Source organism: Anthonomus grandis, chromosome 8 (assembly GCF_022605725.1).
Source record: "Anthonomus grandis grandis chromosome 8, icAntGran1.3, whole genome shotgun sequence".
Lineage (NCBI taxonomy): Eukaryota > Metazoa > Arthropoda > Insecta > Coleoptera > Curculionidae > Anthonomus > Anthonomus grandis.
This window is the reverse complement of record NC_065553.1, coordinates 32,192,502-32,220,403: the sequence shown is the minus strand read 5'-3', so window position 1 is coordinate 32,220,403 and position 27,902 is coordinate 32,192,502. Positions and strand designations below refer to the sequence as shown.

Here is a 27,902-nt window from a genome sequence, read left to right as displayed (position 1 = left end):
TTGACCGGATACCAAAATTATTGTCATAAACTGAAAATTATTAACTTTATTGTTAAGTATAAATAGTGATTTTTTTTTCTTTAGGTTTTAGTTTTTTATAGGTTTTAGTTTTTGGGGCGCTCCACACATTTCTGAAAATAAGTTCCAGACTTGTGAATCGGTTTATTAATCGCAGGGTAGTCCTTTATTTATCATCAACCGAGATTATTGTTATATTTAAAAATGAAGTGTAATTTATTTTGGGATAAATAAAAAGCTTTTGAATTTGAATTTGAATATTAATTTACACTGAGATAAAATTGCTTGGGCCTTAATATATAGTGAGGTTTTGTCGCCTGCATTATTTGCCTGTGTAAAACTACATAAAATATTACACCTACCATATTATTGCATTGAAAAAATTTGTAAAAATCGCGAAAAATTGTTGAGTCATCATTTTGGTTTTGTTCGCTTTAAAATTAAAATTTCTCCATTATTATCAAACGCAAAAAAATTATTATTTCAAATTTAAAAAAAATGCACGTGCCTAGAAAAATAAAACCATTCCAAACCTATAAAGACTTAATTTTTGGCATTTTTTGCATTGATTTGTCTTTGTACCGCATCGCAGAATTATTACTGATAAGGCCTTAATCTTTAAAGTTGACATTTGAAGTTAATTAGGAACAAAGTGGAGGAATATGTTTTAATATATTTTAATAGAAAATAATTCTCACAAATATTTTAAATAACAAAATTAAAGAAACATTACTAGTACCTATATTATTTTTATGAAAAAACTTAAAGTTATGGTTTAAAGCTAATTAAACAGGACAAAATGCCGGGTTGAATTTTGGTGCATATTCTTATATAGGCCTTTAATCGAAAATACGAGAGCATGTGTTGCTTTTTTGAGGAACGCCCTAAGACACCTAAATTTTCAAATCCTTCAATGAGATCGAGTTTTTTGTTGTATTCAATTAGTTTTTTTAATGCTAATCTCGTCAAAGGCTAACACACATTTTTTTTCATTTTTGGTCATACCCTCACATTTTTTTTTAAGATGATACTTTAAACCGTTGTCAATATCTGTTTTAAATAAATTTTCGCTCATCCATCTTCGTATTGTTGAAACGGACGGTAAAATAAAACCTTCACGCCTCAAAAACATATATGCCGCAGGAGATTTATAAAAAATTGACACAGACACTTTTTTTTCCCTGTTGTTCCATTTTTTTCTAGACTGTCCATTTAATTATTAAATGTACAGTCTAGAAATTATTTTATTCTTATTATTTCAAAATAAATTTTTTTGGTACTACTGATAGAAATGTTAACAACGGCATTACTTTTGAAATTAAAGACTTATTATTTTTTTGTTTTAACTGTAAAAGTCGCATACGGAATTAATTTTTTTTGAATTTACTTCCGAGAATTTTTATTTGTTTTTTTAACATTTAACATTCATTTTCTTGGCGTCATTGTATGATTTGGAAGTTTAATTATTTCCTCTAGTTTTTTTGTATTATGATCGCCTTCGTTTAAATGTAATTTTTTCGTTAGATTTTCGTTGGTTGTCGGACTGTCTGTAGGTAAAGCCCGTTTTTCCCCGAATAGGTCCTTTCTGGTGTTAGTACTTTTAAATGTTCATCTGTTGGGAAATATACGTAGGGTATTGCATTTGTTTTTAAATAACGCCGGTTTTCCGTCCGAAAAGCGCTATCCGCAAAATGTCTCTCACACAAGTGTTTATTTTTCAGATCCAGATTTCCAGATCCATACCAAGTAACGTTGCGTTTCCTGAAATCGGTAAATAATAAAAATACCGTTTGATAATTAATTTTTATTTCGGGTGTTGCATCGCCAAGAGGAACCTAGGAAAATATTGACTCTCCTTGTAGAGAGAAAAAATATTTAAGTTAATTAAAGAATAATAGAATCTTCTACCAACAAAATAACTTTTATTTTTTTTTATTGGTCTGTTTAGAGTTTAGATGTCCAAAACTCTTGATGAGGTTTTTGTCACGCTGTACTTACAGGTACTGCTCAAAGTAAAAAGCCAAATGACTACTGTATTTACTACCAATACAGTAGTCATGTATAAAATGCCAAACTTATTTGACGATCCACAAGTCAAGATAAAAAAATTTTGGTTGTTACCTGTAAATACATTGCAATAAAAAAAGATAATTTTTTATATAGATTTTTGGCTATAAAGCTTAATAAAGCTCACAGAATCGGTGTGAATTGATATATATGTCAAAGGTATTTTGACTATCAAAGTAACAAGTGGTAGAGATTTAAGCTGTTTAAATAAGTAAAAAATGTCTGTGCGTGACGTGCTATTTTATAGGCTGTAGATTTTAGTGCTCTTTAATAAATTTTAATACTTTTTTCTCTAAGTTAAAGAGGAAAGCCAATCCCTATAAAAAATAACATGGGATTTCCTGTGTCCCACTTAGCAATGGCAACACTAAGTATACAAAAGTGCATGAGCACAAAAAAACGATGGCGCGCAAAAGAGAAATTCTATCAGAAATATTTATATCAACGATCCCATCCTCAAACTTCCTCAAAATCGGTATCATATAATACCTACCTATTTAAAAAGAAAAGCGTAACTTATATTTTTTGTCAACCTAATGATCTAAATTTGACGATTTGCTTTACAATTTTAGGTTACAATTTATCTTTCTAATTTTTGAGTTTGTATACTTTAAAGTTGGTCAAGATTAGAAGATTCAGTATAATAAAATAAAATAATATATTTTTCGCCTTCACTCAAAAAGTTTACTTAATTGACTTTTACGTTTACTACACGAGCTTTAGCGAAAGCAGTAATTTTAAAACGCCTATTTTACTCTAATAAATAACTATTATTATTTGTTATGGTACTATTTTTTAAGTTTTATCTCCTATTGTTTTGGAATTTGACTATTTAAACCGGTATTATATATGTTTATTCTTTAAATTTAATTTTCAGTATTCAAAAATTAATTTTGTACATCACCTCATAGTTATACCACCTTACACATTTTTCATTTACCTAAAAGTCAGAAAATTATAGTTTTTGGTTAACTGTAATTTTCATTACCGAATAGTTCCCAATTAAAACTTGAGATAGATATAGATTGTAGGTGATGTTTATTTCACAGGTATTCAGCTGTAACTTTGCGTAAAAATACACGTATTTATATCTGGCTGTTCTAGGATCCACAGTAAGACCCATGAAACGAACTTTAGGTACAAGGTATTCCATTTAAAAGGAAAAACGGCATATTTTTTACTTTTTTCCGTATATTTACAAAATTGAAGATAGCCAATCGACGTATTTTAACTCGGAAAATTTGAAAATCGTAATAAGAAAACAATGTCGTCAGTCTTTTTTTATGGAATTGTTTTCTTATTACGATTTTCAAATTCTCTGAGTTAAAATACGTCGATTGGTTATCATCAATTTTTTTAAATATACTGGGAAAGTCAAAAAATATGCCGTTTTTCCTCTTAAATGGAACACCCTGTACTTACTTACTAAGGCACTGTTAAGGTTGAGTATGTTTATAGAACTCTAGGACTTATTGTGTTGCTCAGCCGAGTCGCAGCCGCCAAATTAAATTTTGCAACACAGCCAAGCGATCGGCCAGATTTCAACGCGTAATTTTACCGATGGATCCTCGCTCGAAAAACGGGGATCCTTTTAGGTGGTCAAAAAATTTACACAGGATGGATTTTCTATAGTTTACTATTATTTTCTTTGGTTGCAGGCAGCCTTCCGTGGACGAACAACGGAAGCGTCAACAGCTGAATTCACCTGAAAATCCTAACCCCGGACTTACTGGTTTGACCATACCCGAAGTGTATGGTCCAAACGCGTGACATCACGAGCAAAATATTTTGAAGCGCTTTGTCCTTTTGTAGAGGTATTATTGGGTAAGCCCCACAGTACCGTACATCGCTCCGCCGCCGCCAGCTCCTTCACTCCGCCGCTGTTGTCAGCATGTAAGTATAATAGGTAAGAAGGATAGGCAAAAGGCCCTTTTTCCTATTCCTATACACGGGGCTGCGTGCCGGACCGTTACGAGGTAGCACCCTGCATTGGATATTATCCCATTATTCCTAACCTGACAACAGTGCCATCTTTTACCTACATAATTAAGACCGCGTCTACCGATATTTTAAACAGAGTTGGCCAAGGTTACGAGCGACCATATTTATTTTCAATATTAGACCGCTTAAATATCCTGTGAGTGACTTACCGCTTACCATTCCGATTAATACCGACCGTTTCATGCTTTATTTTCTCTGGGCAGTATGTGATCCGTTTATTCACTGCCATAAATTACCGTACCGCTTTTACATTTTGCTTACCGACATGGGTTCTCTTCATTGCACCCCTCCTCTTCCCGCACCGTACCGTATTGAGTTTGGCCGTATGTAAGGCTTATTGAGAAGTGTTATCAAAGAGATGACATGTTAGGTTTTGGGATGAATAAATGTGATTTTGCTACAATGTTGCCTATAGTTTTACTCACACAGAAGACCTGGATTACTTTCTCCACTGTTTAAAGGCTACCCGATAGGCCGTGGTTCCTCATCCACATTAAACTTGAGGGAGGCGCCCGAGATAATGGTTGGATAACAAACTGCAAACTTTATAAATAACCCAGAAGATCGAGAGGAGATTAAAAAAATTAGTAAGCGCCAGTAAATACCATTACAAACTTAATTAATTTAGAAACAATAAAAAAACTTGCATCTAATTAAGCATCAGTTGAAAGTATTTATTGCCACTTTTACACAAAAGAGAATTAACATAAATGTAAAACTCTTCTTGAGGATGGCTCTGCATTAATTCCGAAAATTTCTGGTTGATTTTGGGCAAATAAGTTTGTAGGGTTTCTTTTTTATCTCCCACACACCAGGCGATACTAAGATGAAAAGATGGGTCCTAAAAAAAATATTTATTTAATAAATAAATAAAAGCAGTTAATTTCTTTAATTACTTTATAAAAGACTGGCAATCCATACTCTAAAAGGCACCTATCCAATAACTGTACTAATTTTATTAAACTATCATGACCACTTTTGATCTGAATTCCCAAGAATGTTCTAGTGCGTTCTTCGTTACAATAAACTTGGATACTATCGAATAATATAAAAAACCTAAAAGAATTTATTTGAAATTAAATTGTTGCTAATTTTAAGGTATTAAGAAATACTTACTTTCTAAATAATTTAATATTTTCCTTAACACCTTGTACAAATGGAGTTATCCAGTGGTACTTTAGAACTACCGTTTTTGTCAAGCTTATGTGGAAATTATCTGATATTTTTAGGTCCAGGTTTTCGGGTACTATTTCTTGTATGAAGGCCAATAGGTCTGTTACTCCAGTCGTTGCTTCAACTAGAATAATGTAAAATACTTTTCATTAATTTACTATAAATAAAATACAGATTAACTGACTAAATCGCAATAAAACATAAAATGACGACTAGATACGTTTAGCTTAAATATGGTATGTAGCTATCTTTTGGAGCTATAATTATCCGTTTTCTTCAGTCACTGTTTCACACAAGTTTAACTCACTGAACATTGTTGTTCATGAACAAGTTTTTTTTGTTAACCAAAGTTACCTTATAGCTTATCTTCTAGTAACCTTATAGCCTGTTGCAGTCACTGATTTTGACATCGACGTTTGCTACGTCGCTTACTGATTTTTCCAAACTACAAACTAAACCAGTGGCGCCAGGTTTACCCGACTTGATAAAGGTGCGCTATTGCCTGTTTGTGACTTTTTTACTGAACTATCCCGTTCGTAGCAAGATGTCAAATCATAACCGATGTTATAAATGCGATAAGGAATGTGTATTTAAGGAGGGGAGATAACGTCTTTTTGACTTTCCATGCGATATATGCCATCGCGTAATCTGCACTAACTGCAGAAATGCGCAGGCGGTTAAGGTTATCCCCGGTCAATCTCGGACCCTATTGCATTTGTATCTCGACTGTGTCACAGAAGTGAAGAAAGAAGCCAGATACACTACAGTTGGTAGATTGCTGCTTTAAATTCGAGAATCCCGAAGATCGAATCTACTACAGATTCCAAAAAAATTAGTGATGTTAGCAAAAAGTTAACATTTATGGAACAATATATTATGTTTAATAGTAATATATTGTTATAGTAATATATATAGTATATTATATAGTGAATCTCAAGTTGGACTCGGTTGTTCGAGCCATAAAGAAAACCAACACTGAACTTGTGCAACTACTTGTTTCGAATCTAGTAATATAGAGTCTAAAGGGTTGATAAGTAAATTAGGTTCAGAAAAAACAGTTCCAAAGCTTCAGAACGTAATATCTATAAAACAACTCCTGGTAATTTTACCCTACACCGAGGATATAGTTGTGGGATGTGCCGAGCCTGATAATAATGTTAATTCTTTGCTCACTGCGGCAAAATCAACAACTGCTCTTCATATATCCAACCTAAATTGTATCAGATCATATTTTAAAAGCACATCTTAAAGATATAGTGCTTGGCGCGGAAGATGCCCTTATCACAGCTGTTAAGCTCAGAACAAGTGGAACATCGAATTCCTTTAAGATCGTTATACTTAACGAATATCTCAGCGTAATTACTAAAGCGGAGAATTGGCTTAAGAAAGTATATGTGAACAAGTGAAGGTATATGCAACATCCATCTCGTCACTTCTCAAACACAATTCAACAAAAGGATGGACATTTTCGCCTAACAAAGGGATCCAGAAACCACTCTTAGATTCATCTGAACAAAGTGTTCCTCGTTTTACAATGAAGTTTGCTTAGCGGAAATGGACATTATTGGATTAACAGAGGCGAATTTACAAAATAATGTCGCGAACTCTGAACTGTTTCCGGACATTTATGATGTACACCGATGTGACCTAAATTTGGACACAACTGGATTGTCGAAGGGTGGAGGTATACTATCAGCTGTTAAACACGAGTTTAAAATGTTACCTCTGGATTCATTTGATTTGCTTCAAATTGTAAATTGTATCGAGATTGTAGGTGCGCAATTGTCCTTTGACCATTTTTACGTGCTTTGTATTCATTGTCTATACAAGGTGATTTTCAACCTATGCGCATAAACTTGGGAAATAATAGCTGATGAACTGTCGTAGCTCTTGCTCAGTATCAACTTCGTTTACATACACCATTGTTTTCATATGACCCCACAAATAAAAGTCTAATGGATTAAGGTCAGGCGAGCGAGGGGGCCACCCAACAGGACCATCACGGCCTATCCATCGCCCGGGAAACACACAATCTAAATGTTGTCGCACTGGTCGTGAAAAATGTGGTGGAGCACCATCATGAAGAAACCACATGTTCTGCCTAACGTTGAGATTCACATTTTTAAGGAGCACTGGTAAATTGTTGCGCAAAAATTCTAAATACCGAGCACCAGTCAAACCATTTTCCAGAATAAAAGGTCTGATGAGCATCCCGTTTAGAATTCCAGCCCATATATTTACAGAAAAACGTTGTTAAAAGTATGTTCTCCGTGTAATATGCGGATTTTCCAAAGCCCAGTAATGAGTGTTATGAAAGTTGAAAATTCCATTGCGCGTAAAATTTGCCTCATCCGTAACTAAAATGTTCATGGTAAAGTTTGGGCTTAACTGCTGGTAATGTAACAACCACTCACAAAAGTGTACTCGAAGCGGCAAATGTCTTGGAAGTAGGGCTTGTACCCTCTGCACATGAAACGGGTACAGCAACTCGTGCCTTAAAATTTGCCAACTTGTAGATTGCGATATTCCAAATCGCGCTGCAATTGTCCTAGTGCTAATTCCAGGTTGTTCTTCGATAACTTCTAAAATATCCTCCTCCAGATTTAGAATGGGCCTAGGTCTAATAGCTCCTCCATCTTGTCCAGGCCGCGGCCGCAAATTGCCAGTTTCTCTAACACGTAAGAAAGCCCCACGTCTCCGGTGATATCTTCGGGGAAATCTTTGGGCATACAGATCAGCTACTGCCACTGCATTCTGATGCGTTTCTCCGTAAACCAAAACCATGTCGACAAGTTCTTCGTTTGTAAAAATGTGCGCCATTACATTTGACGCTTTTATTTTGTTCGTGTGAAAATAACGATCGAAAACGATCACAGCCACCAACAAACTAAGTACTGCTAAAGATTTCAAACATTATGACTTGTTTACTATCAGTTATTAATAAACAAAATAAGTTTGTCTGATACACGTTCTGTTGACATTTGTTTAACTTTATTTCGGAAACCAAACATATTTTACTACATTTTTTTCTCATTATTACTCATTATTGATATTCATCTACCATTTCCCTGCTAGTAGCAAATGATATGGAGTACGATTACTTTGAAACATGTAATAACGTCTTTAATCTTAATGGAAGAATTCTGGATTTAGTGATAAATAATTTGTTTGAGTTTGAAGTTCATTTGGGTTTTTATTTTGTTGAATGTGATTCTTATCATCCTTCATTAATTGTGAATTAATAATTTCTAATAATTTCACCCACAATTTACTGGTACAAAATTGTTTCAATTTTAGACGTGCAATTATTATTCAATGTTATATAACTTAATTGAAGATGCTGACTGACAGGAGGTGTTTGTTTTGGATCCTAATGTACTTGTGACAGCTTTTATAGTGAAAATGAAATATTTCATAGAGCAGTTCCGCTTAAAATCGTTAAAAAACATAAATTTCATATATCATATCAAATGAATATCAAAAATATCAAACTAAAGAATTTAATTCGGAAAAAATTTAAGAAGTATAGAACTCATTATTATAAAATTAGTTTAAAATAGTTCAAAACAATATTAAAAAACAAATTAGGGTTGCTTTTTTAGAATTTTCTCGAACAGCCGAAAATCGAATTAATGTAGACTCCTCCGATTTTTGGAACTATGTGCAGAATAAGAAAGGAATTTCCAATCCAATATTCCCAGAGTAATGCTGTTTCAGGATCGTACAATAAAAGATCCACAGCAAATTGTTGATGCTTTTGGAACTTTCTTTCAAAGCGTATATATTGAGTCGGACCCATCTAGTCTTAATGTTAGTAATGTTGGTAATAAACTAAAAAGTAAGTTGACCTCCGGTACCGATGGAGTATCAAGTCTTGTCGTTAAAGATTGTATTCGCGTTTTGTCAGGGCCTATTGCGCACATATAGACTACAAGAATATCCCCGATATTCAAAAAGGGACCGAAGAACGACATTTAAAATTACAGAGCTATATCGATCTTATGTAATTTCTTACTTTTTGAAATAGTTCTTTATAATTGAATATATGCCCATGTCAAATTAGACATAACACCTAATCAATTTGGTTTCGTCAAAAATCAGTCCTGTACAATAAACCTGGCTTGCCTAAATGATTATTTGTGTCAGCATATGGATAATAGAAGTCAGGTTGATGTATTCTAGCTTGATTTCTGCAAAGTTTTTGACCAAATTGATCACTTTGTACTTCCTCATAAGCTAACATTTTTTGGTTTTTCTAAGGAATAAGTTGCTTTAATAAAATCTTATTTACGAAGTAGTAAACAATTTGTGGAATATGAAGGCTTTAAGTCTTCTGCACATGAAGTGTGCTCGGGAGTTCCGCAAGGGTCTAACTTGGGCCCGTTTCTCTTTTTATTATTTATAAACGATCTTGCCAAATTACTGTCTTGTCAGAGTATAAGGGTGTCGCCCACTAGAGCGGAGCGCGCCGGAGCGCATGTCAGCGCGGCGGAGCGCATTTTCTTGCCCATACGCATATAGAGCGCGCTGAACCGAAGCGACGCGAGGCGGCGAGCTGAGTTTCTTTCAGTTTGTACAATGCTGTCCTCGGATGAGGAAGAGAAAATTCTGCTTTGTGTGAAGAAGCAGAAAAAAAACAAAAAAGGAAAAGAAAATGTTGGATACATAATATATGAAAAAAACGTAAGACTGAGGGTGAATTCTATACTTTATTTCCTGATCTAATAGAAGACGAAATTAAATTTCATCAGTATTTCTGAATAACGCATGGACAATTCATGAAACTATTAGGTTACCTAAAACCAGAAATAGAAAGACAAAATACGTCATTTCGTCAAGCTATAGGTCCAGAAGAAAGGTTAGCTGTATGCTTAAGGTCAATTACATTAAAAAATAGGTAATTTAAGTGGTTTAATAGAAAGAAAGTAAAATTTAATTTAACAGATAATTAAGGCAAGTTAAAGGCAACCTTCGAAAATAACTTGTTTATTCTCATACAAAAAATATTACAAAAAAAGTACACCTCTAATATGCAAAAAAACTCAAAAAACACATTTTCTAAATTATAATAAAAAAATAAAATTAAAAGTTTTCCTAATTATTTTTATAAGTGTTCAGGCAACTAGTGTGAATCATCTAAATTATGTAAATTGGTAAGATCCTCGGAAAATTGTGGGGCCTATGTCTGTTGACATGATGATGATGGTTGAGTGTAGGAATAGTATTGATGGTTCATGTCTGGTGATGTTTGAGGTATTGCCAATAGCACAGAATCTTGAAAGTTATTTGAATGCTGACGAGATGTTCGTGATAAAGATGAGAGTGGATATTCAGCTCTATTTGATTGTACATGTTGTCTTTCAGATAAAGCTGCTAATTCAGCTTCATTGACAGCTTTAAAAACTTTCGATTTTACCTCTATTTGGAGATGAGCCGGAAAATTTTCAGTTGCCTCCGACGTACTAAGAAAAAACTTCTTATTGAGTTATTATTTTCTACTTTTTTTTACTTATGTCTTTAGTTGATAGGTAGTTTTGCAGCACATCTGCTACATTATTTGGGGGCATATGACGGCATTTCTGTATTTTTTTTTTAGAGGCTGATGAGGTCGATGTAGTCGATGGAGTGGTGAACTAATATTGGAGTAAGAATCCTCTTCACTTGAATTACCAGTTTCTTCCTCTGTTATTTGTATGTTTGGGGTCTTTCAGTGATGTGTGGAAGAAGGAAAGCCATCTGTTGTTCAAGCTTCCAGGGCCTAATTTTTTTTTGCAGCATCCCCACTCTTTGTTTTACGAGCTTTAATGGCTTTGCAAAAATTGTCTCTTAGTTTTTTCTATTTATCTTTACATTTTGAAGCTGAAATATAAAAATTTTCTTTTCAGATTCTTGGCTACAGAAGATTCATTTAGATCAATTGCATTTTCGTATCGCTTAGGAGAAAGCACTGTTAGAGAAATTGTATATTCAACTTGTGACATAATTTGGACTAAAATACGCAATATTGACATGCCAAACCTAACGAAGGAAACATAGAAAACGGTTGAAAAAAACTTAAAAACGAACTATGGAATTTCCCCAATTGCATCGATGCCATCGACGGCAAACATGTTATTATTGAAGCACCTGCCAATAGTGGTTCGCTATATTTTAACTACAAAAAGACGTTTAGCGTCGTTCTACTGACATTAGTAGATGCCAATTATCATTTTATATGTGTAGATGTAGGTGCCTATGGAAAGAACAGTGATGGAGGAAGATTTGCTTCTTCTAATATGGGAAAAGCACTGTTGCAGAACTCTTTTAATATACCTCCTGATAAAAGTCTTCCAGGAACCAATATTGTTGTGCCTCACGTAATTGTAGGCGATGAAGCATTCCCTCTAAACAAGCATTTATTGCGACCGTTTCCTGATTCACAAATTAAAGACAATATATCAAAAAAAACTTTTAATTATCGCTTGAGCCGAGCCAGAAGGTTATCTGAAAATATTTTTGAAATTTTGACACAAGTATTTAGGATTTATCAAAGGAGATTAAAAATGAGCCCCGAACATGTGGCCAAAGTTAGCGACCTGTTTACATAATTTTTTAAGACCTTCTTTAATTTCATTGGAATCAGTTGACAATAACCTTAACAATGATAATCTTCAAAATTTACGACGAGTGGGAGAAATGGGACGATTTTTCTTCCCCCGAGGGTACAGTTCCTGGGCAAAATGCAATGATAAACAGGAATAATGGATTAAGAACATACTGACAATAAAATGTGTATTTAGTTATAGTATAAGATCCGAAACTAAGATCGATCTTAATCAATATGTAGGATAGCCTTGACCTAATATCATTTGCCAACCCATCCTCGATTTATTTTTTCATAAAAAAACATTACATTATTTCTTCTAATGATGGGTTAAGACCGATCTTAGACTATATAGAGTGAATTTAAGTTTATGCTTTTTTTTTCAAATATTATATTATTCAGTCTCAATCGGACGCCACTGGTAGAAAATTAAAAAAAAATTATATTAAAATATTTATTTAATATTTAAAAGGAGTGTACTACATTTCACAGAAATATCTGCAGTTGTAGAAAAATTATAATAAAAAAGAAAGAAAAAATCTTATAACTTATAATCTTAAAAAACACCCTGTAGAAATAAAAATAAATTGTTTCTAGGTGGAAGTCCAGTAGTTGATACTATGTACAATAAGTTTATGTAATAAATTATTGTGTGCTTTTACCTGGCCAATTCATTTGTTCTCCTATCTGCTTCCAAATATTGATGATGCTCCGATAGGAGCGAAACACGTGTAGCATTTAAAAAACGCTGTGGCTAGTCAACCGTTAACGGCTGGCGATATTCAGCCGGTAAGATAGATATGACGTCATCTGTTACGTCACAAATGACACGTTTACCGGCTGAATAAATCTAGCCGCGAAAAATATGAGGTTAAGTTTTTGTTTTCTTTTATTATTTGTTTGTTTTCTGTGAATTTTGCGGTACTTGTGGTTGAGATTAAATATCAGTTTACTACTGTTTTTATAACAGATATTAGCGAAAAAATAGGTAAGTAGGTACCTAATCTGCGTAATGCTATAGGTAGTAGCTATATTATTTTATTAACATTTCTAGGCAAATGGTAACTCTGTACTGTATAATACAGAAGATCATGTCAACTGATGTTGTCAGTAATAATATTGAGATAGGATCTCAGTTTGAAAGCTATGAGGAAGTTCAGAAGGCAATTGATGAGTATTCAAAAAGTTGTTGCAAGGACAATTCAGTCAAGTAAGGTTAAGCGTTTTTTAAGTGATAAACTTATTTATTATGAACTAAAATATGTAGAGGTATAGGTTTTGTTTCTTGTAGCAAGGGCATACGTGAATGGTCGTAAGTACCTATGACCTATGTATTTTTAGTATTTATCCCCATACTTCATAATATTTTTTGTAAATGCAATGAATAGAATCCATTAATAATAATGATCTATGTTGTAGAACATATAGAAAGGAGTGTCCCTTTTTTATCAGATTTAGGGCTTCCAAAAATGGAAAAAGTTTAGAAGTAATGCCATGAACAATGAACACAATCATACAATTTCAAAGGTAAAAAATGTAATCAAACTTTTTATTTTTTTCTACTAACGATATTAATAAAACAAATTATAATAATAATAATTATAATAAGAGTAATAATTATAATAATATTGATAAATATTTCACATAACAATAATAAAAACAGGAATATTATGCCCACTACCCAGTTCAAAGACAAATGCCTGAAGATATGAAAAATATTACAAAAGAGTTATTAGTACTAAAGGCAAATAAAAAACTTGTTAAAGAAAAAATGATGGTAAGAACGTACGTAATATACCTGCATTTAAATTACTAAAATTTACTTTTTATCTAAGAGTGTGAAGTTTCTGTTCTGAAAGATGATGATTCAAATTTCCAAGCACTGTTTGCCCAAACTCCTTATATGAAAAATATTTTTGAATATTTTCCTGAATTTATAGCAATTGATGTTACATACAAACTCTTAAATATAGGTATTCCACTTTATTTAATGCTAGTAGAAGATGACCAGTATCAAAGTCAGATAGTGGGCATGTGCTTAATGGTTTCGGAAAGTAAAGAAAATATTAGTTGGTTTTTGAGCACTTTTAAACAACTTAACTTTTCACTGGTTTCATTAATTTTATGTCTCTTTCACACAATGAGAAGCTTCCGTCGTGAAATAAAGTGTGAAAAATGGGTATAACTAAAAGTAAAAAAAAACCTATGTTTAGAGTATTTTCAAAATTTAGTTTATGCCAAATCTGAAGAAGATTTTACAAAAACCCTGGATAGCTTTAAGGAAATTGCACTAAAAGCGGTCTTAAGCTATTATATGAAAAATTGGCATGATATTAAGCATCTGGCATGATGTTAATGCATACAGAATTCTGCAAAAATAATTTTCTTAATAATACTAATAATAGATTGGAATCTATTAACGGTAAAATAAAAGATGTTATTTCAAGAAATAGCAGCCTTGAAGACTTTTTCATAGGATTCTTTAAAATAACATCTAGTATGAATTCCGAACGCGCCCATAAGTTCATATATAGTGAATTAAAACGGACTGTCACTAAATTTGAAGCTGACAGTGTTGAAGCTCGATATTTAAAACTATTGACAAAAGAACCTGGAAAACAATTAATCAAACAGGTAGAATTTTCAAGAAAGGTAAAAGATGTACAACAGGATTTATCACTTCATAATTTCTTTTTAATAAAATCTACAGAAGGAACGATTAATACGGACATTTATTTATAAGTGCTCTTGTTCATATTTTATTACAGCGGTCAAATATGTTATACGAAAGACGAAAACAATTATTACTTACTATTAAGAAATATTGGAAAGAAGATATTGATATAAAAATTTTACCAGTTAGTGCAATAGATAGTCCTAATAGAGACAAGGTATCTTTTTCACTAACTATAGGTATTTTTAATTTCATGAAATATTTTTTTAGGAGAGTCAATTAGTGTCGGCTGGTATGTCCCCTGATGACATTAGTAACAATAATAATTGGAATTTAGAAACGGAGCACTTAGAAAATAATGTCTGGGTTCCAGCAGAAAATGTGATTGTAGAAGAACTAGTAGTTGAAAATAATAATGAAATATAAAATTTGGATGCATCTTCCTCAAATAAGATTGTCATACTGGAAAATATTGTACTGCCTAGTACTAGTCAAATTTTAAATAATGAAAATACTAAAAACATGGTATCTAAGTAAAAAACCTTCAATATAAAAAAAATAATGAAAATATTTTAATTTTTTAGGAGTTGGATATTAAAATGCCAAAGAAAATTTTAAAAAGAGGTAGAGTAAAAAGTGAGGCACTGACAACCATTGGCTTACCTAAAAGAAGAAAAATTAATAAAAAACCTACGCCATTTGCCAAACTTAGCATTAATGAAAAACAACGATTTATGCCAAGGTTGCTAAATATAGGGGATAACGAATTTACATCCATTAATGACGATATTAAAAAAATTACCAAAGATGATGTTCATTTAATGGAATTTAACTGCAAAGTTTTTGATGACAATATAAATTTACAATTAGTCAAGTACGTTCATTAAAGTAAAAATACAATAAATAATAATAATAATGTAATAAAGTATACCTATTATCTACTTCGTATCTGTTTTAGATATTGCTTTACCGACCTGGCTTTCCAGGAGATTCTTCAAATAATATCTTCAAAGAAAGAAACAATTAAATTTGTATGTTCATGTTGTGGTGCTGAAATAGATACAACAAATTTTAAAATATGTTCCAGTTGCCTCGGAAGATACCACATAAAATGTATTGGCAAAAAAAAATCAGGAACGATTGGTGTTGTCCGGCATGCTTTTGTAACCTTAATGTATTTTGACTCAATTAAGTCTAATAAAAGCATTTTATTGTACGTAATTATTATGTTTTAACACCTTAATAATACCACAGATGTAAATAGCTCCGCTGCAGTGCGGAGCTATTTACATCCGTGATAATACCTCCTAGATTACCTTATTACAATCCCAGTCACATATCACCTATTTTTAACCGGTGTATACGTAATGTTTGTATAACCTCACTTTTTTCCCGGTCGACACCTATTCAGCCGGGATATATATTGCCATTAAGGTATTATCTATGATGTAACATAATAGAATAACGGTCAAAAATGCTCAGCCGTTAACGGTTTTCTAGCCACAACGTTTAAAAAATTATATGGATTTGATGAGACCGTGACTTTGTGTTTTTACCTTTGTTTTGTTTTCGTTTGGTCTCTTAGAGAAAAAAAATTGATGATACGTTTCTATTCCAAATATTGTCTTTTATTTCAGTGTTAGAATAGTTTTTGTTTGACATATCAAACAACAATTCATATTTTGAAACTAAACCTACGAGCTTTTCTTCTTCGTCCGACATTTTGCGCTCGTGTTTCAAAAGACAATACTAAACTAATCTTGAAACACAAAAAAATGCCTATTTGAAAAATATACCCAAAGAAAACTAAAAGAAAAATATACCCAACATAGAATTCCGGTCGCTTCGTTGCGCTGCCGATCGGTGCTCTTCCGACAAGTGAGCGGACCCATTTAGAACAATGTATTATAAAAAGTACTTTCCGGCGCGCTGCCATACGCTCCGGCGCGCTCCGCTTTAGTGGGCGACACCCTTTACTGTTTGCGCATGATATAAAATTGTTCACAAAAATAGATACTGAAGACGATTGCAAATTTCTTCAGGTAAATCTTAATCTTAAGTTGAGAATTGGTGCAATGTCAATAGACCATATCTAAATGTAAATAAATGTCCTATTCTCTCATTTTCTAGAAAACTGTTTGCGATCAATTTTAACTATAGAGCAAATAATGTTGTTTGGCTGACGCAGTGGATGAGGCAATCGATCTGGAAATTACTCTGTAACGAAGTTACAAGATTTTGTCTTTATTTTATAGTAATAAGGGTAAGCCCATGCAGTCTTTTATAAGACAACTTAGATAATTTTGCTCCGTTAACATTTTAACCTCTAAATTTATAATTTACATAACAAAAAGATACATTTTAAGCTTTACCTGTGAATCATGAGGGGTTTATAATTGTAAACATATATAAAGAAACCAACTTAAAGAGGTTTCTAGCTTGATAGTATCCTGGAAAGGTTTGATTTCTTATAGGTTATGCCTAGTTCTCCGTTGACTATGTTGTAGTCTCTGGCCTTATTGTTTTCAGCCCTGGTTATTCTTAGGATAATAAAGAACCACAAATGCCTAAAACTGAGAGGGTTTTCATCACTATGCTTCCAGTTTTCCGGTTATTTACATGAAATTTTCCTTTTATGCTGTTGCATTGTTTACATGTTCTATTTCGCAAGTTTCAAGGTTTACCTACCTTGGGAAGCCCTGTTAAATGAAGGGGCATGCCCGGTGTGGCAAAATATAAGGCATATTTTAGCAAGTGAGCGGCTATAAGCGTCTTTAAGACATCTCATTCGAGCGATCAAGTCATGACGTCACCGTATAAGGCGCTTTAAGCGTTTGTTAGCGGTCTCCCGAGACCGCTAATAAACTCGATATGTCAGAAGGAAAGATATACAAACAAAAGTAAACAATAAATTGATGTTTTCAATATTTTTTTGAGTTGAAAAACATTACATTCTTTAGTTTATTTAGTTTCTCTGTGTTATAAAGTTTATTTGCGTTGAAAAGCTTATTGAAAATGAGAAATTTGGGGTAATTATTAATTACTGCGATTAATGTTTTTCCCTTAGTAAAAGTAGTACTAAAAGTTAATTAAAGAAAGTAGGTAAAAGATATATTTTGTGTAATTTCGGTTTAAAAATCAGTGACTAATTTTCCCAGGTATTTATTGCAATTGTTTATGCATTTTGAAAAATAGTCGGAACGGAATGAGGCAAACTAATTTGAATCTCGTTAGGATCTAGATCCGACCTTAAAAAATTTATGGATATAAGGTTGGATTTAACCTCAAAATGTTTTGAAAACTGAGACAAATGAGTGTTTTCATGGTTTAATTCTGTCTTCAAACAAATTCAATACCAACGAAAACGTAGCAACAGTTTAGACTCTGACAGCTGTTAGATATGACGTAACGCTAAAGACATCGTAAGACAACCGAGTAAGGCACTTAATCGCTAAAATATGGCTATAATATAAATCATGATTCAGTTTCCCGCGGTTTTCCTGAAAAGCCGGTTTTCTTGTACACATGTGACCAACTTTCGTCCCGCTGTTTTCACCTAGAAATACCCGGTTTTGAGAGCTGAAACTAAGTTTGTTTACCATATAGGGTCATAGCCTATAAATCCGTACCGTTTTCACGAGGAAAAACTCTATTTTCATTAAGTTTTCCCAATTGCATTTTTATTCAACGATTGGTTCCGAGGATGTTCGTGAGTCGTCGGCATCCAAATTCTATCAAAAAAATTATTTTAGTTACCATTTTTACAAGCTCGGAAGACGGTGGTGTTTTATGTTTCCACTGTGAGTTTTTATCTGTGATTAATTATTAGAATATTCATATTGATTCCGTTCCGCTATATGAACTTTTAAAACTGTGGTTTGGACACTATCTTTCTTCGTGTTTTGTAGGGCAGGTAGTAAACGGGTGATTGAGCCAACGTTTCATTAATTCCGTTCGCGAAAAGTTACATTCTTGTTTGCAACCAGAGAAACACTCACTGCGGATTTATTTTGTATTTAATTGAAAATTTTTATTGTTGACTTTTTATTTTCTGCTCTGTCCGCGGCCGAACCGTTCCGTTTAATTGTTTGATTGATGAAAACTACTGCTTGGACACTATCTTTCTTCGTGTTTTGTAGGGCAGGCAGTAGCCGCGTTTATTAATTATTACTTGACTTCTCAAGATGGTGAGAGACGAGTAATAACCGAGTCCGTGATGTCATAATTACTATTCGTATAGCAACAGAGCAGAGATAAATGTTGACTGATTGATTGAGATTGCTTCGCTTGATTGGTATTGAGTTTCCGGCTTTGCTTAACGAATGTCATCCGTAACCGCTTGTACAAAACATCATAACCCCGTCCCTTAAATCATACTATTTTGCGTCATTAATAGAGTGCTGAATTTTCCGGTACATTTTCCCAAATAACTGCCTGTGCTTAATCATAGAAATTGGTAATGGGGATTGTTAGATTTTAAGGACACTTTTGTTCATTTAGTTTTAAGCAACTAAATCTGTTACTTATTAGTATTTGTAATAATAAAGATTAAGAGCAATAAGATCTCATTATAACCGGACAGTCTACTTTCAATCTTTACCTGGTTTCTCCACTGTCTAAAGGCTTACCCGAGAGGCTAGAGGGGACTCTAAGCTCCTTTAATTACTTAGAGTGGCGCCCGAGGCATTTTGTCGACTTTTTCTCCTATAACTGTAAAGAAATAGTGAGGGGGGTTGACGGATACCCTGCGACGTCAAAGGTTAGAGGGTGGACATACGGCAAGTACCCCCCGCTACAACTCATGATGCGAAATAATTAAATTTCGCCAAGCATGTAGCAAAAATAGTTTCTGACTCTGCCAAATTGTTGGGTTTCATTTATCGAAACTGTCGAAACTTTAAAATATTAATAAAATAAAAGTATAGTGTATAAATAAAAAAAAACAAACATAAAAAGACATATAATTAAAATAAAATTAAAAGAAACATGAAATTTGAAAAAAATCATATTTATTCTTATGTATACAAATCAAAAATTATCAAATAGTTTTTATCAATATTAAAATAGGCACCACAGACAAGCAAACACTTAACCCTTTTCTTTTAATTGTTTAAAAGAAGCACAAGCTCTTAAGACCGTTGACAAATGATTATATATCATTATGCTCTCATAAACAAATCAATTTTTCCAAAGGACTTAAAACTAAGAAAACACCCAGAAATTTTATCTCAGAGCCACACTTAATGGAAATATTTTGGACGATAGGATGTCCCAGATTACACCTAAAATACAGGATATTAGTTTTGGCCAAATTCAGAAGAAGAAGGTTTGAGTCACACCAGGGTTTTACCTTTTGAAGATCAGAGAGAATAGCTTGTGTGAATGAACCTACTGGACACAAGAATTTCAGTTTATTTATAAAAATTAATAAATTAAAATTAATAATTGTTGCCATAAGTAAGAAGTCTACAGGTTGTCCCTGTATGTTTTTGCAATTTTTGAAGATTCTTGACATATTTTGACAAAGGTTCTATATGAGATTACTTTCAAACCTTATTGCATAATTTATGGAATTGGTAAAAACACATACAAAATACGATTTTTTTCGGCTATTTTTGAAACACATTGTAGTATGTTCTTAATTTGTTATACTGCTCCTTTTTATTATAGTTTTATTTACATTTATATTTAAACATTCATACTAATATTAATGATTTCCTATTTTTCCCTTCTAGGACGATAACATCGAAACTGAAATTGATGAGCAGACAGATGAATTACAAATCTCTGTTTTATCTCCCAAAAGTGAATCAGGAACACATAGTCGAATTAAATAAAGCAACTCCGTCGGCTAGTAGGTCTTCATCAGAAGTCAGTAATAGATCTAAAAAACGGGCTGCTCCAAGAAAATGCACCAGCGAGATAAAAAAGTTAGAACTGATGGAATTAACTCATAATACTTTAAGCACCGAGGAAGATGAATATTTAATTGCCGGAAAAAGAATAGGTTATCAGTTAAAAGGTGTTGATGAGCAACAGAAAATAATAGCGGAAAAGCTAATATCAGATGTTATGTACTACGCAAGAATGGGAAAGCTCACAGAAAATGCCTTTGTTCAATGCAAGTCTTTAAATGTAAATAATTTTACTGAGCGTCAGCTTCCAGATCTACATAATTTGTTTCAGTCAACTAATCCTAATCCACGGAAGAGTCAGCACCAGTCACAATCAATCAACACTATACAATTGCCAACTTTACACATGTGGTGTATTTACCCATACACCACAATACCGTAGTTACCAATTATCGCAAAGTGGTTCAGAAGAACATTTTCTATTGAATAGCAGTGAAAATGCTAATACAACTATAAGGCATTACTACAAATCATACCAGCCTCAAGACATCTAATAATAACTAGCGTCTTATAAACTATACTACTATAAAAATAACAAATGTTTTCTCGTACCTTTAAATATTCTTCTTTCAAACGAAATTTTGCAACTGCTTCTACATAATAAAGTGAAAGTAAAAAATAAACAGACAAAAAAAATAACAACTATTCATGTAAAAGAGTTAAGAACACCCCCTGTTGTGCCAGAATCCTCAAACTCGCCGAGCAGAACTAAACCCTTCAATATTTCATAACCTCAACCAGAGTCCTGGACTACTACCACTTAAACTTGGTAATGCCCCAAATACAGCCGACTATTGGTCTTTTGTACTAATGTTTAATGACATTATTCGAGAAACAAAATATTTAGAATTAACGTTTCACAAATAAAAAAAATGCAATTAGCATAATTTTTGACAATAACTCCTTCTTAAACTCCTTTAATCTTGTAAACTCTCTAAAAACAAAAGTAAATTTACAAATAGAGCAAATTAATTCCCTCTTTAATAAGCGTAGCAAACGAGGACTTATTAATGGATTAGGTTCTGTAGTAAAATCTATAACTGGTGATTACCAGTTGTGATTGCAAGATTTTGCATGATAATCTTGAATAGAATTAAAAACTTAGAATTAGTGGTTAAACAACAGTGGCAGCTCGTTAGGGTGGGCACTGCCCACCCTGAAAAACTCAAAGCAAACAATATTCTTTACGTCCAATAGTAGATACATTAATTAATTAATTAATTACAAAAATAGATTAATAATACCATTAATTATACAACAAAAAAATATGATCCAAATCTTGTTTTATTACTTATTAGTATTATACCTATCAGTAATTTAAAAATTTGCCGAAAAATCCAGTGCAAGTCGCTGACTATTTTCCCATATCAACTTACGTACCGCGCTCCGTACTAAAAAACAAGCATGGGCCAGCCCAACACAACCGATAACAGAAAGACAAACGCAATTGATATTTCTAATGAGAAAGACAAAGACAGAACGGATCGCGTGTGTGCTGAAGTACACCAACTGACACCATGCGAACTCACACAAATTGGGCGAGCCCATTTGACGTGCGAATCTTACAAAGCATAACATAAATAAATTTTGTTTGCTTTTTATTTTTGACGCTTATCCATAATAAAAACTTTCGGCCGATATTTTTTTTGCTCTATGTCTCGTTTTCTTTATAGCAAAACAAGGCTCGTTTTTTTTCGAGCAAAGTCAGCAAAGCCAAAAATATTGTTTTATAAATTAGAGTATAAAAATTGTTTTCTAAAGAGTATGGGGCTCTTCTATGTTCTTTTCTGGTAGTTTTAGCCGACGGTTAAAAAAGTCACGGTTGAAAAAGTCACAAAAACGAAGTGAATGGACAAAACCGTCGGGTTTCCACGTCGTTTTATTTCAGGCGAGGCTTGATTTTCCTTCCAACGTTTTCAACCATCGGTTAAAAATTTTAGAACTGCCCGAAAAAAACGTGTATGGAGCCCTTAACGCGGTAAATTCAAATTTCACCTCGTGATCTCGGCTCCGCGGGCTGGCCCATCGGTCATTACCATACCCGTCATCCTACCCGTACCATTAAATTCCATGTTTCGACTAATTATCCCTTAAAGCCAATACCTTATTCTTAATGAACATTCATATGTACAAAGATTACAAATAGGGGAAGTCTTTATCTCCAAGAAAAATGCATGTAGGATACTTAGGTAAATGTATTATGCATTTCGGCTGTGTAAACAGCCATCATCAGATACAGAACATTACAAAAAACATATACCACCAAATAAACCAAAAAACTTTTTGGTTTATTTGGTGAACGTATCCTAAGTAACGTATACCTAAGTATCCTACATGTATTTTTCTTGGAGATAAAGACTTCCCCTATTTGTAATCTTTATATACGCATTCTCCTACAAAATATGGACTTCTATTCAACTATTCATATGTACTATTCAATGCCAAATGTTCAGAGGTATCAAATGAAACCTACCTGTGCAAAGAAAACAGCCCTTTTAGCTTCTCCTTGAGAATCCGCCATGCGAGGTGCAGATTCTACTATATTCAAATCACTCTTCAAATTGCCGAGCCATCCAGACACAGGTTAAGACATTGAAGATCTCAAATTTAATTCTGGAGTCTGCGGATGGAAAAAGGATCCTGATTCTTGCATGAAGCTATAGTCACCATTGGCTTAAGAACATTCCAACAGCCAGTACTAGTGGCAGAAATCATGAATCATGGATAATTATGATAATGTCATATTAGGATTAGATGTTATGATTACTGAGCAGTTTAAAATGGATGAATATAACCGGATATTGACGAAGAGAAATGAAGATATTTTTATGCACCACCTTTATGAAGATAAAGTAAATACTAGAGTCGTTAAGTTATCCAAGGATATTATCATACCAGCAAATTCAGAGGTGGAGGTTAATGCTATAACTGGAGAAAAAGAGGGAGAAACTTTTTAATTCATCCCATGGAAAGCTGCAAAGTATATGGTCAAGGAATTTTTCCAGCCAAGACGTTATCTACGCAGAACAAATCGACTGTTTTGGTTCGAATGCTAAATTTAAAAGAATATGATCAACACCTGAAACAAGGAGAGAACATTGGCGTATGCTCTGAAGTAGTGGCAGTCATGAAAAATGCTGATAGAAGTTGGTATGCAAACAGACCTTTTCCTGTATGTTTACAAAATCTATTTGAAGAATTTTCTGCCAATTTAACCATGGACCAGTGCAGTAAATTGCGACGTCTTTCTGAAGAAAATCAAGATGTGTTTTCCTTGTACGATAATGACCTGGGAAGTATTGATTTGGTGCAGCATCGAATTAACACTGGAGACAATGCTCCGATTAAACAAGCACCTCGAAGGATTCCGATAGCTAAAAAAGGAGAAGTTTCCTCAATGCGTCAAGAAATGAGGACACAAGGAGTGATAGAACCTTCTAGTTGGACATCTCCAGTTGTGGTAGTGATGAAAAAGGATGGATCCACCAGATTTTGTGTAGACTATCGGCGACTGAATGACATTACCAAGAAATACAGTTATCCCCTGCCAAGAATTGACGACACCCTGGACACGCTATCAGGTTCACAATGGTTCTCAACACTCGATCTAAAGAGTGCATACTGGCAGGTAAAGATGCACCCAGAAGATAAGGAAAAGACCGCATTCTCGACTGAAACAGGACTTTGGCAGTTTACAGTCATGCCCTTTGGACTGTGTAATGCTCCAGCTAACTTTGAGAGACTTATGGAAACAGTGTTACGTGGAATGACTTGGGAATCATGTTTAGTTTATCTGGATGACGTTATCATACTGGAAAAAACATTTCAAGATCATTTGAAAAGTATTCAAAAGGTATTTGTTAAGCTCCGAGAAGCAAACCGGAAGTCCCAAAAAATATTGCTTATTTCAAAAAGAAGTTCGATACCTTGGCCATGTAATATCAGAAAAAGGTGTCAAGACTGATCCAGATAAAGTAGAAGCAATCGAAAATTGGCCACGACTCACTGACAAACACCAGTTAAGAAGCTTTCTGGACCTTTGTACCTATTACAGAAGATTTGTAAGAAATTTCGCGAATCTTGCAAAGCCTCTACATCAGCTCACGGAGGACAAACTGGTATTTAGTTGGTTAGTAGACTGTGAAGAAGCATTTCAACGGCTCAAAAGAGCACTGTGCACATCTCCAGTTTTAACATATCCGATTCCTGGACAAAATTTTATTTTGGATACCGATGCAAGCAATGTTGTAATTGGGGCCGTTCTATCAAGAAAAATATGAAGATGGCGAGCAAGTGATAGCTTATTTCAGTAAAACCAGAAAGAAACTATTGTGTCACCAGACCACAGCTATTGGCAGCTGTAAAATCTATTGAACATTTCCATAAATATTTGTATGATCAACAATACATCCTTAGAAGTGACCATGCTTTTCTGAAATGGCTGTTTTAGTTCAAAAACACCGAAGGACAAATAGCAAGGTGGTTTCAACGATTACAAGAGTATGATTTTACAATAGAACATAGGAAAGGCGAATATCACCAAAATGCCGATTCTTTATCGAGAGGACCTTGTATTGAAACATGTCAACATTGTTGGAATGAAAACAGCATCCAGAGATATTTACATGTAATCGTATTGGCCTTTACAGTTTTGAAGAGACTTGAGACTTTGAGACTTTTGACCCAGTATTTGGTCTTATTTACGAATTGAAATCTTGAGAAATTTCCAAACCAGAATGGAAAGATATTTCTGACAAATCTCCAGAACTAAAAGCTTATTGGCATTCGTTGGATACAAAAGAAGGATTGTTAAAAAAGAGTCTGGAAGAGTGTAGATGGAAAAGAAAAGACATATCTGACAGTCCTTCCTCGAAAACGGATTCCAGAAGTTCTTGAAGCTGTTCATGGCGGTGTCGGCGGAGGGACATTTTGGAGTTAGTAAGTAGCAGGACCCTTTCCTACTAGTGGCTCCAGAAACTGAAATGCTCTTGTTGCTATGGATTACTTTAGTAAGTGGCCCGAGGTTTATCCAATTCCAAACCAAGAAGCAACGACAGTAGCAGACGTGCTGTTCGAGAACTGAATTTGTCGATTTGGTGTCCCCAGAAAGATACATTCAGATCAAAGAAGGATTTTTTTTGAGTCACGAATATTCCAACAAGTATGCCAGTTGCTGGGAATCGAACGATATGCCAGTTGCTGGCATATCGTTCTTCTATCCACAAGTCAACTGGAAAAAGGCCGGCAAAAGTTGTCTTCGGTGATGCACTTCGTTTACCTTTGGACTTTATTACTGGGACGCCCCACAAGTCTAAAACCCTCGAGGAGTACGTTGACCGCGTTGGCAAATTGTTCACGAACAAGCACGGGATAAACTTCACCTAGGAAGTAACAAAATGAAATCACGTTATGACATAAAGGCAAATTCTACCGGTTTTAATTCTGGGGATAAAGTCTGGCTATACAATCCACGGAGGACGAAGGGCAAGTCACCAAAGCTCCAGAAGAATTGGGAAGGTCCATTCAATGTGGTCACCAGAATCAACGACCAGCGATCGGCGTATCCAGCGATATTCGACGAAAATGAAAATTGTAAACAAGGGGAGCAATATTATGAAAATGTAAATACGGTAATTTTCCTCCTAGTTTTTGTACTAAAAGCGATAAAAAATATTTTATCGCTTCGTAGATTTGAGGCAAAAAGGACCAAGTCCCTCCATATGTTACGCCACTGGCAATTTTTTAATAAATTTGCTTTATCAGTAATTGGAAATTCACTACAATAACCTGCATGCGAAATTTAATTAAAATTGAGCTGGTAGTTTAAAACTTATGATGAATAAACAAATAATTATTCTTAACTTTAACACCCTGTATCTTTGTTATTAAACATTTCTGAGAAAAATTTTATAATGAAAGTCTATTTCTTTTTAAATTCTCTATCACTTAATAAAATTACTGTCTTTTCTCTATTTTCGTTTAAATCTTAATACTTTTTATTTACATATGTATTTTATATAAATTGCATGGGTTCATTGTATTTTCTCATTTAATATAACTTGACTAATTAACACCCTATTTAAATTAATTTAATGTGACGACAACTGACCGTACAGAGAACCAACGAAGCAGGCCTGATAGGAATTCTGTAACCTATCAGATCTAGAGAGTTGTTTTTGTTGTTTGCAAGGTTAAAATCAAGAATGTCTAATAAACTCAACTCCCTAGAAATATGCTCTGTAAATCGGTTAGTCTTGCCGGACTATTTATGACATATATATTTAGGACTAATTATGGTTTCTATACCATACACCTTTTTGAAAGGAATTTTTCCTTCTTAGTATTTATCTGAAGCACAATATAATGTTCAGGGTTCAGATTAGAATTGATTCATGTTTATTGGCAATTAATAAGTTCCATAACCCTGCAGCAAAAAAATACAAGTTTTCACTTTAGATACAAATACTATTTATATAGGTGAAAAATGATATTGTTAATATAAAATTATGATTCCTAGTAATAAAATTATGGCTACCAAAGGATACTTACAAGGAATATAAACAAATGTGGCCCAGTTTCCTCTCTCATGCGGAAAAGACCTTACTCGCCCATCATGTAGAGATGGGTCATCAATACACTCTGGTTCTTTACTTGCATTGCTGCATATCGAGGGTACAGGCAATCTACAGCAATATAATTCAATGATTTACTTATATGACTTTGGATCTATAAATAATTTAAATATATTGCTTGTAACAACCTTTTAAATTGTGGGCCACTGTGGGGATTTTCCTCGTCTTCACGGAACGTTCTTTTGGTCGATACTCTGGGGCCCGAGACTTCATCTTCTGAAGAGTCACCCCCGTATTCGTGTAAAAGGGACAAAGAGTTTTTGCTTGCCATGAATTTAGAAAGTAGGCTTGGCTTTGTTGCTATGCAGCCGTCAGCTCGCTTCGTCCGAGACCCCCAACCGTCTGGTTCTGGACCATGTGGGAACCTCTGGCTTCTTCCTTATTAGACGTAGCTTAAGACAGAATTTAAATTATACTACATTATATCAATATATGTTAATTTATAAAGGCAAATTTGTTAATAAGAAGATTTGAATTTGGAAGAGAGTACATAAGTTTTATTAATATTATAGTTCCAAAATATGTTGTTAACATAAGGGACCAACAAATATATACTATGTAAGTGTTATATGTTTATACTAAAAAGTTGTTTTCATTTTCAAAGATTTTATTTTGTTTTGTAGATGTATTGTTTCTTTCGATAATACTCTGCTATAGAATTTTTAATTATTTTAAATAATTTTAAAATCTATTTAATTTTTCTTTAGGAAAAAGATACAAGTACATATTAAATAAGGATGATTAATCCTCTAATGAATCTATGTGTTAATAAAATGAGGATATTATTAACATATATCCTCAGATAGAATAGATTATGACAGAGCGCAGATACTTGAGGT

General features: G+C 33.6%; 1 protein-coding gene across 2 annotated transcripts in view; it reads right to left on the bottom strand.

Moving 5' to 3' along the window:
* Window positions 1-4,734: 4,734 nt before the first annotated feature.
* Window positions 4,735-27,902, bottom strand: part of LOC126739958 (U6 snRNA phosphodiesterase 1) — a 29,084-nt gene continuing 5,916 nt past the window's right edge. For both annotated transcript variants that reach the window (XM_050445798.1, XM_050445797.1), the window contains 5 exons: window positions 27,192-27,455; window positions 26,981-27,114; window positions 5,203-5,383; window positions 4,983-5,142; window positions 4,735-4,927 (listed from right to left, as the gene is read on the bottom strand). In XM_050445798.1, the coding sequence (XP_050301755.1) occupies window positions 4,736-4,927; window positions 4,983-5,142; window positions 5,203-5,383; window positions 26,981-27,114; window positions 27,192-27,334 (810 nt within the window). In that variant the 5' untranslated portion in view covers window positions 27,335-27,455 and the 3' untranslated portion in view covers window position 4,735. The remainder of the gene's footprint in view (window positions 4,928-4,982; window positions 5,143-5,202; window positions 5,384-26,980; window positions 27,115-27,191; window positions 27,456-27,902) is intronic.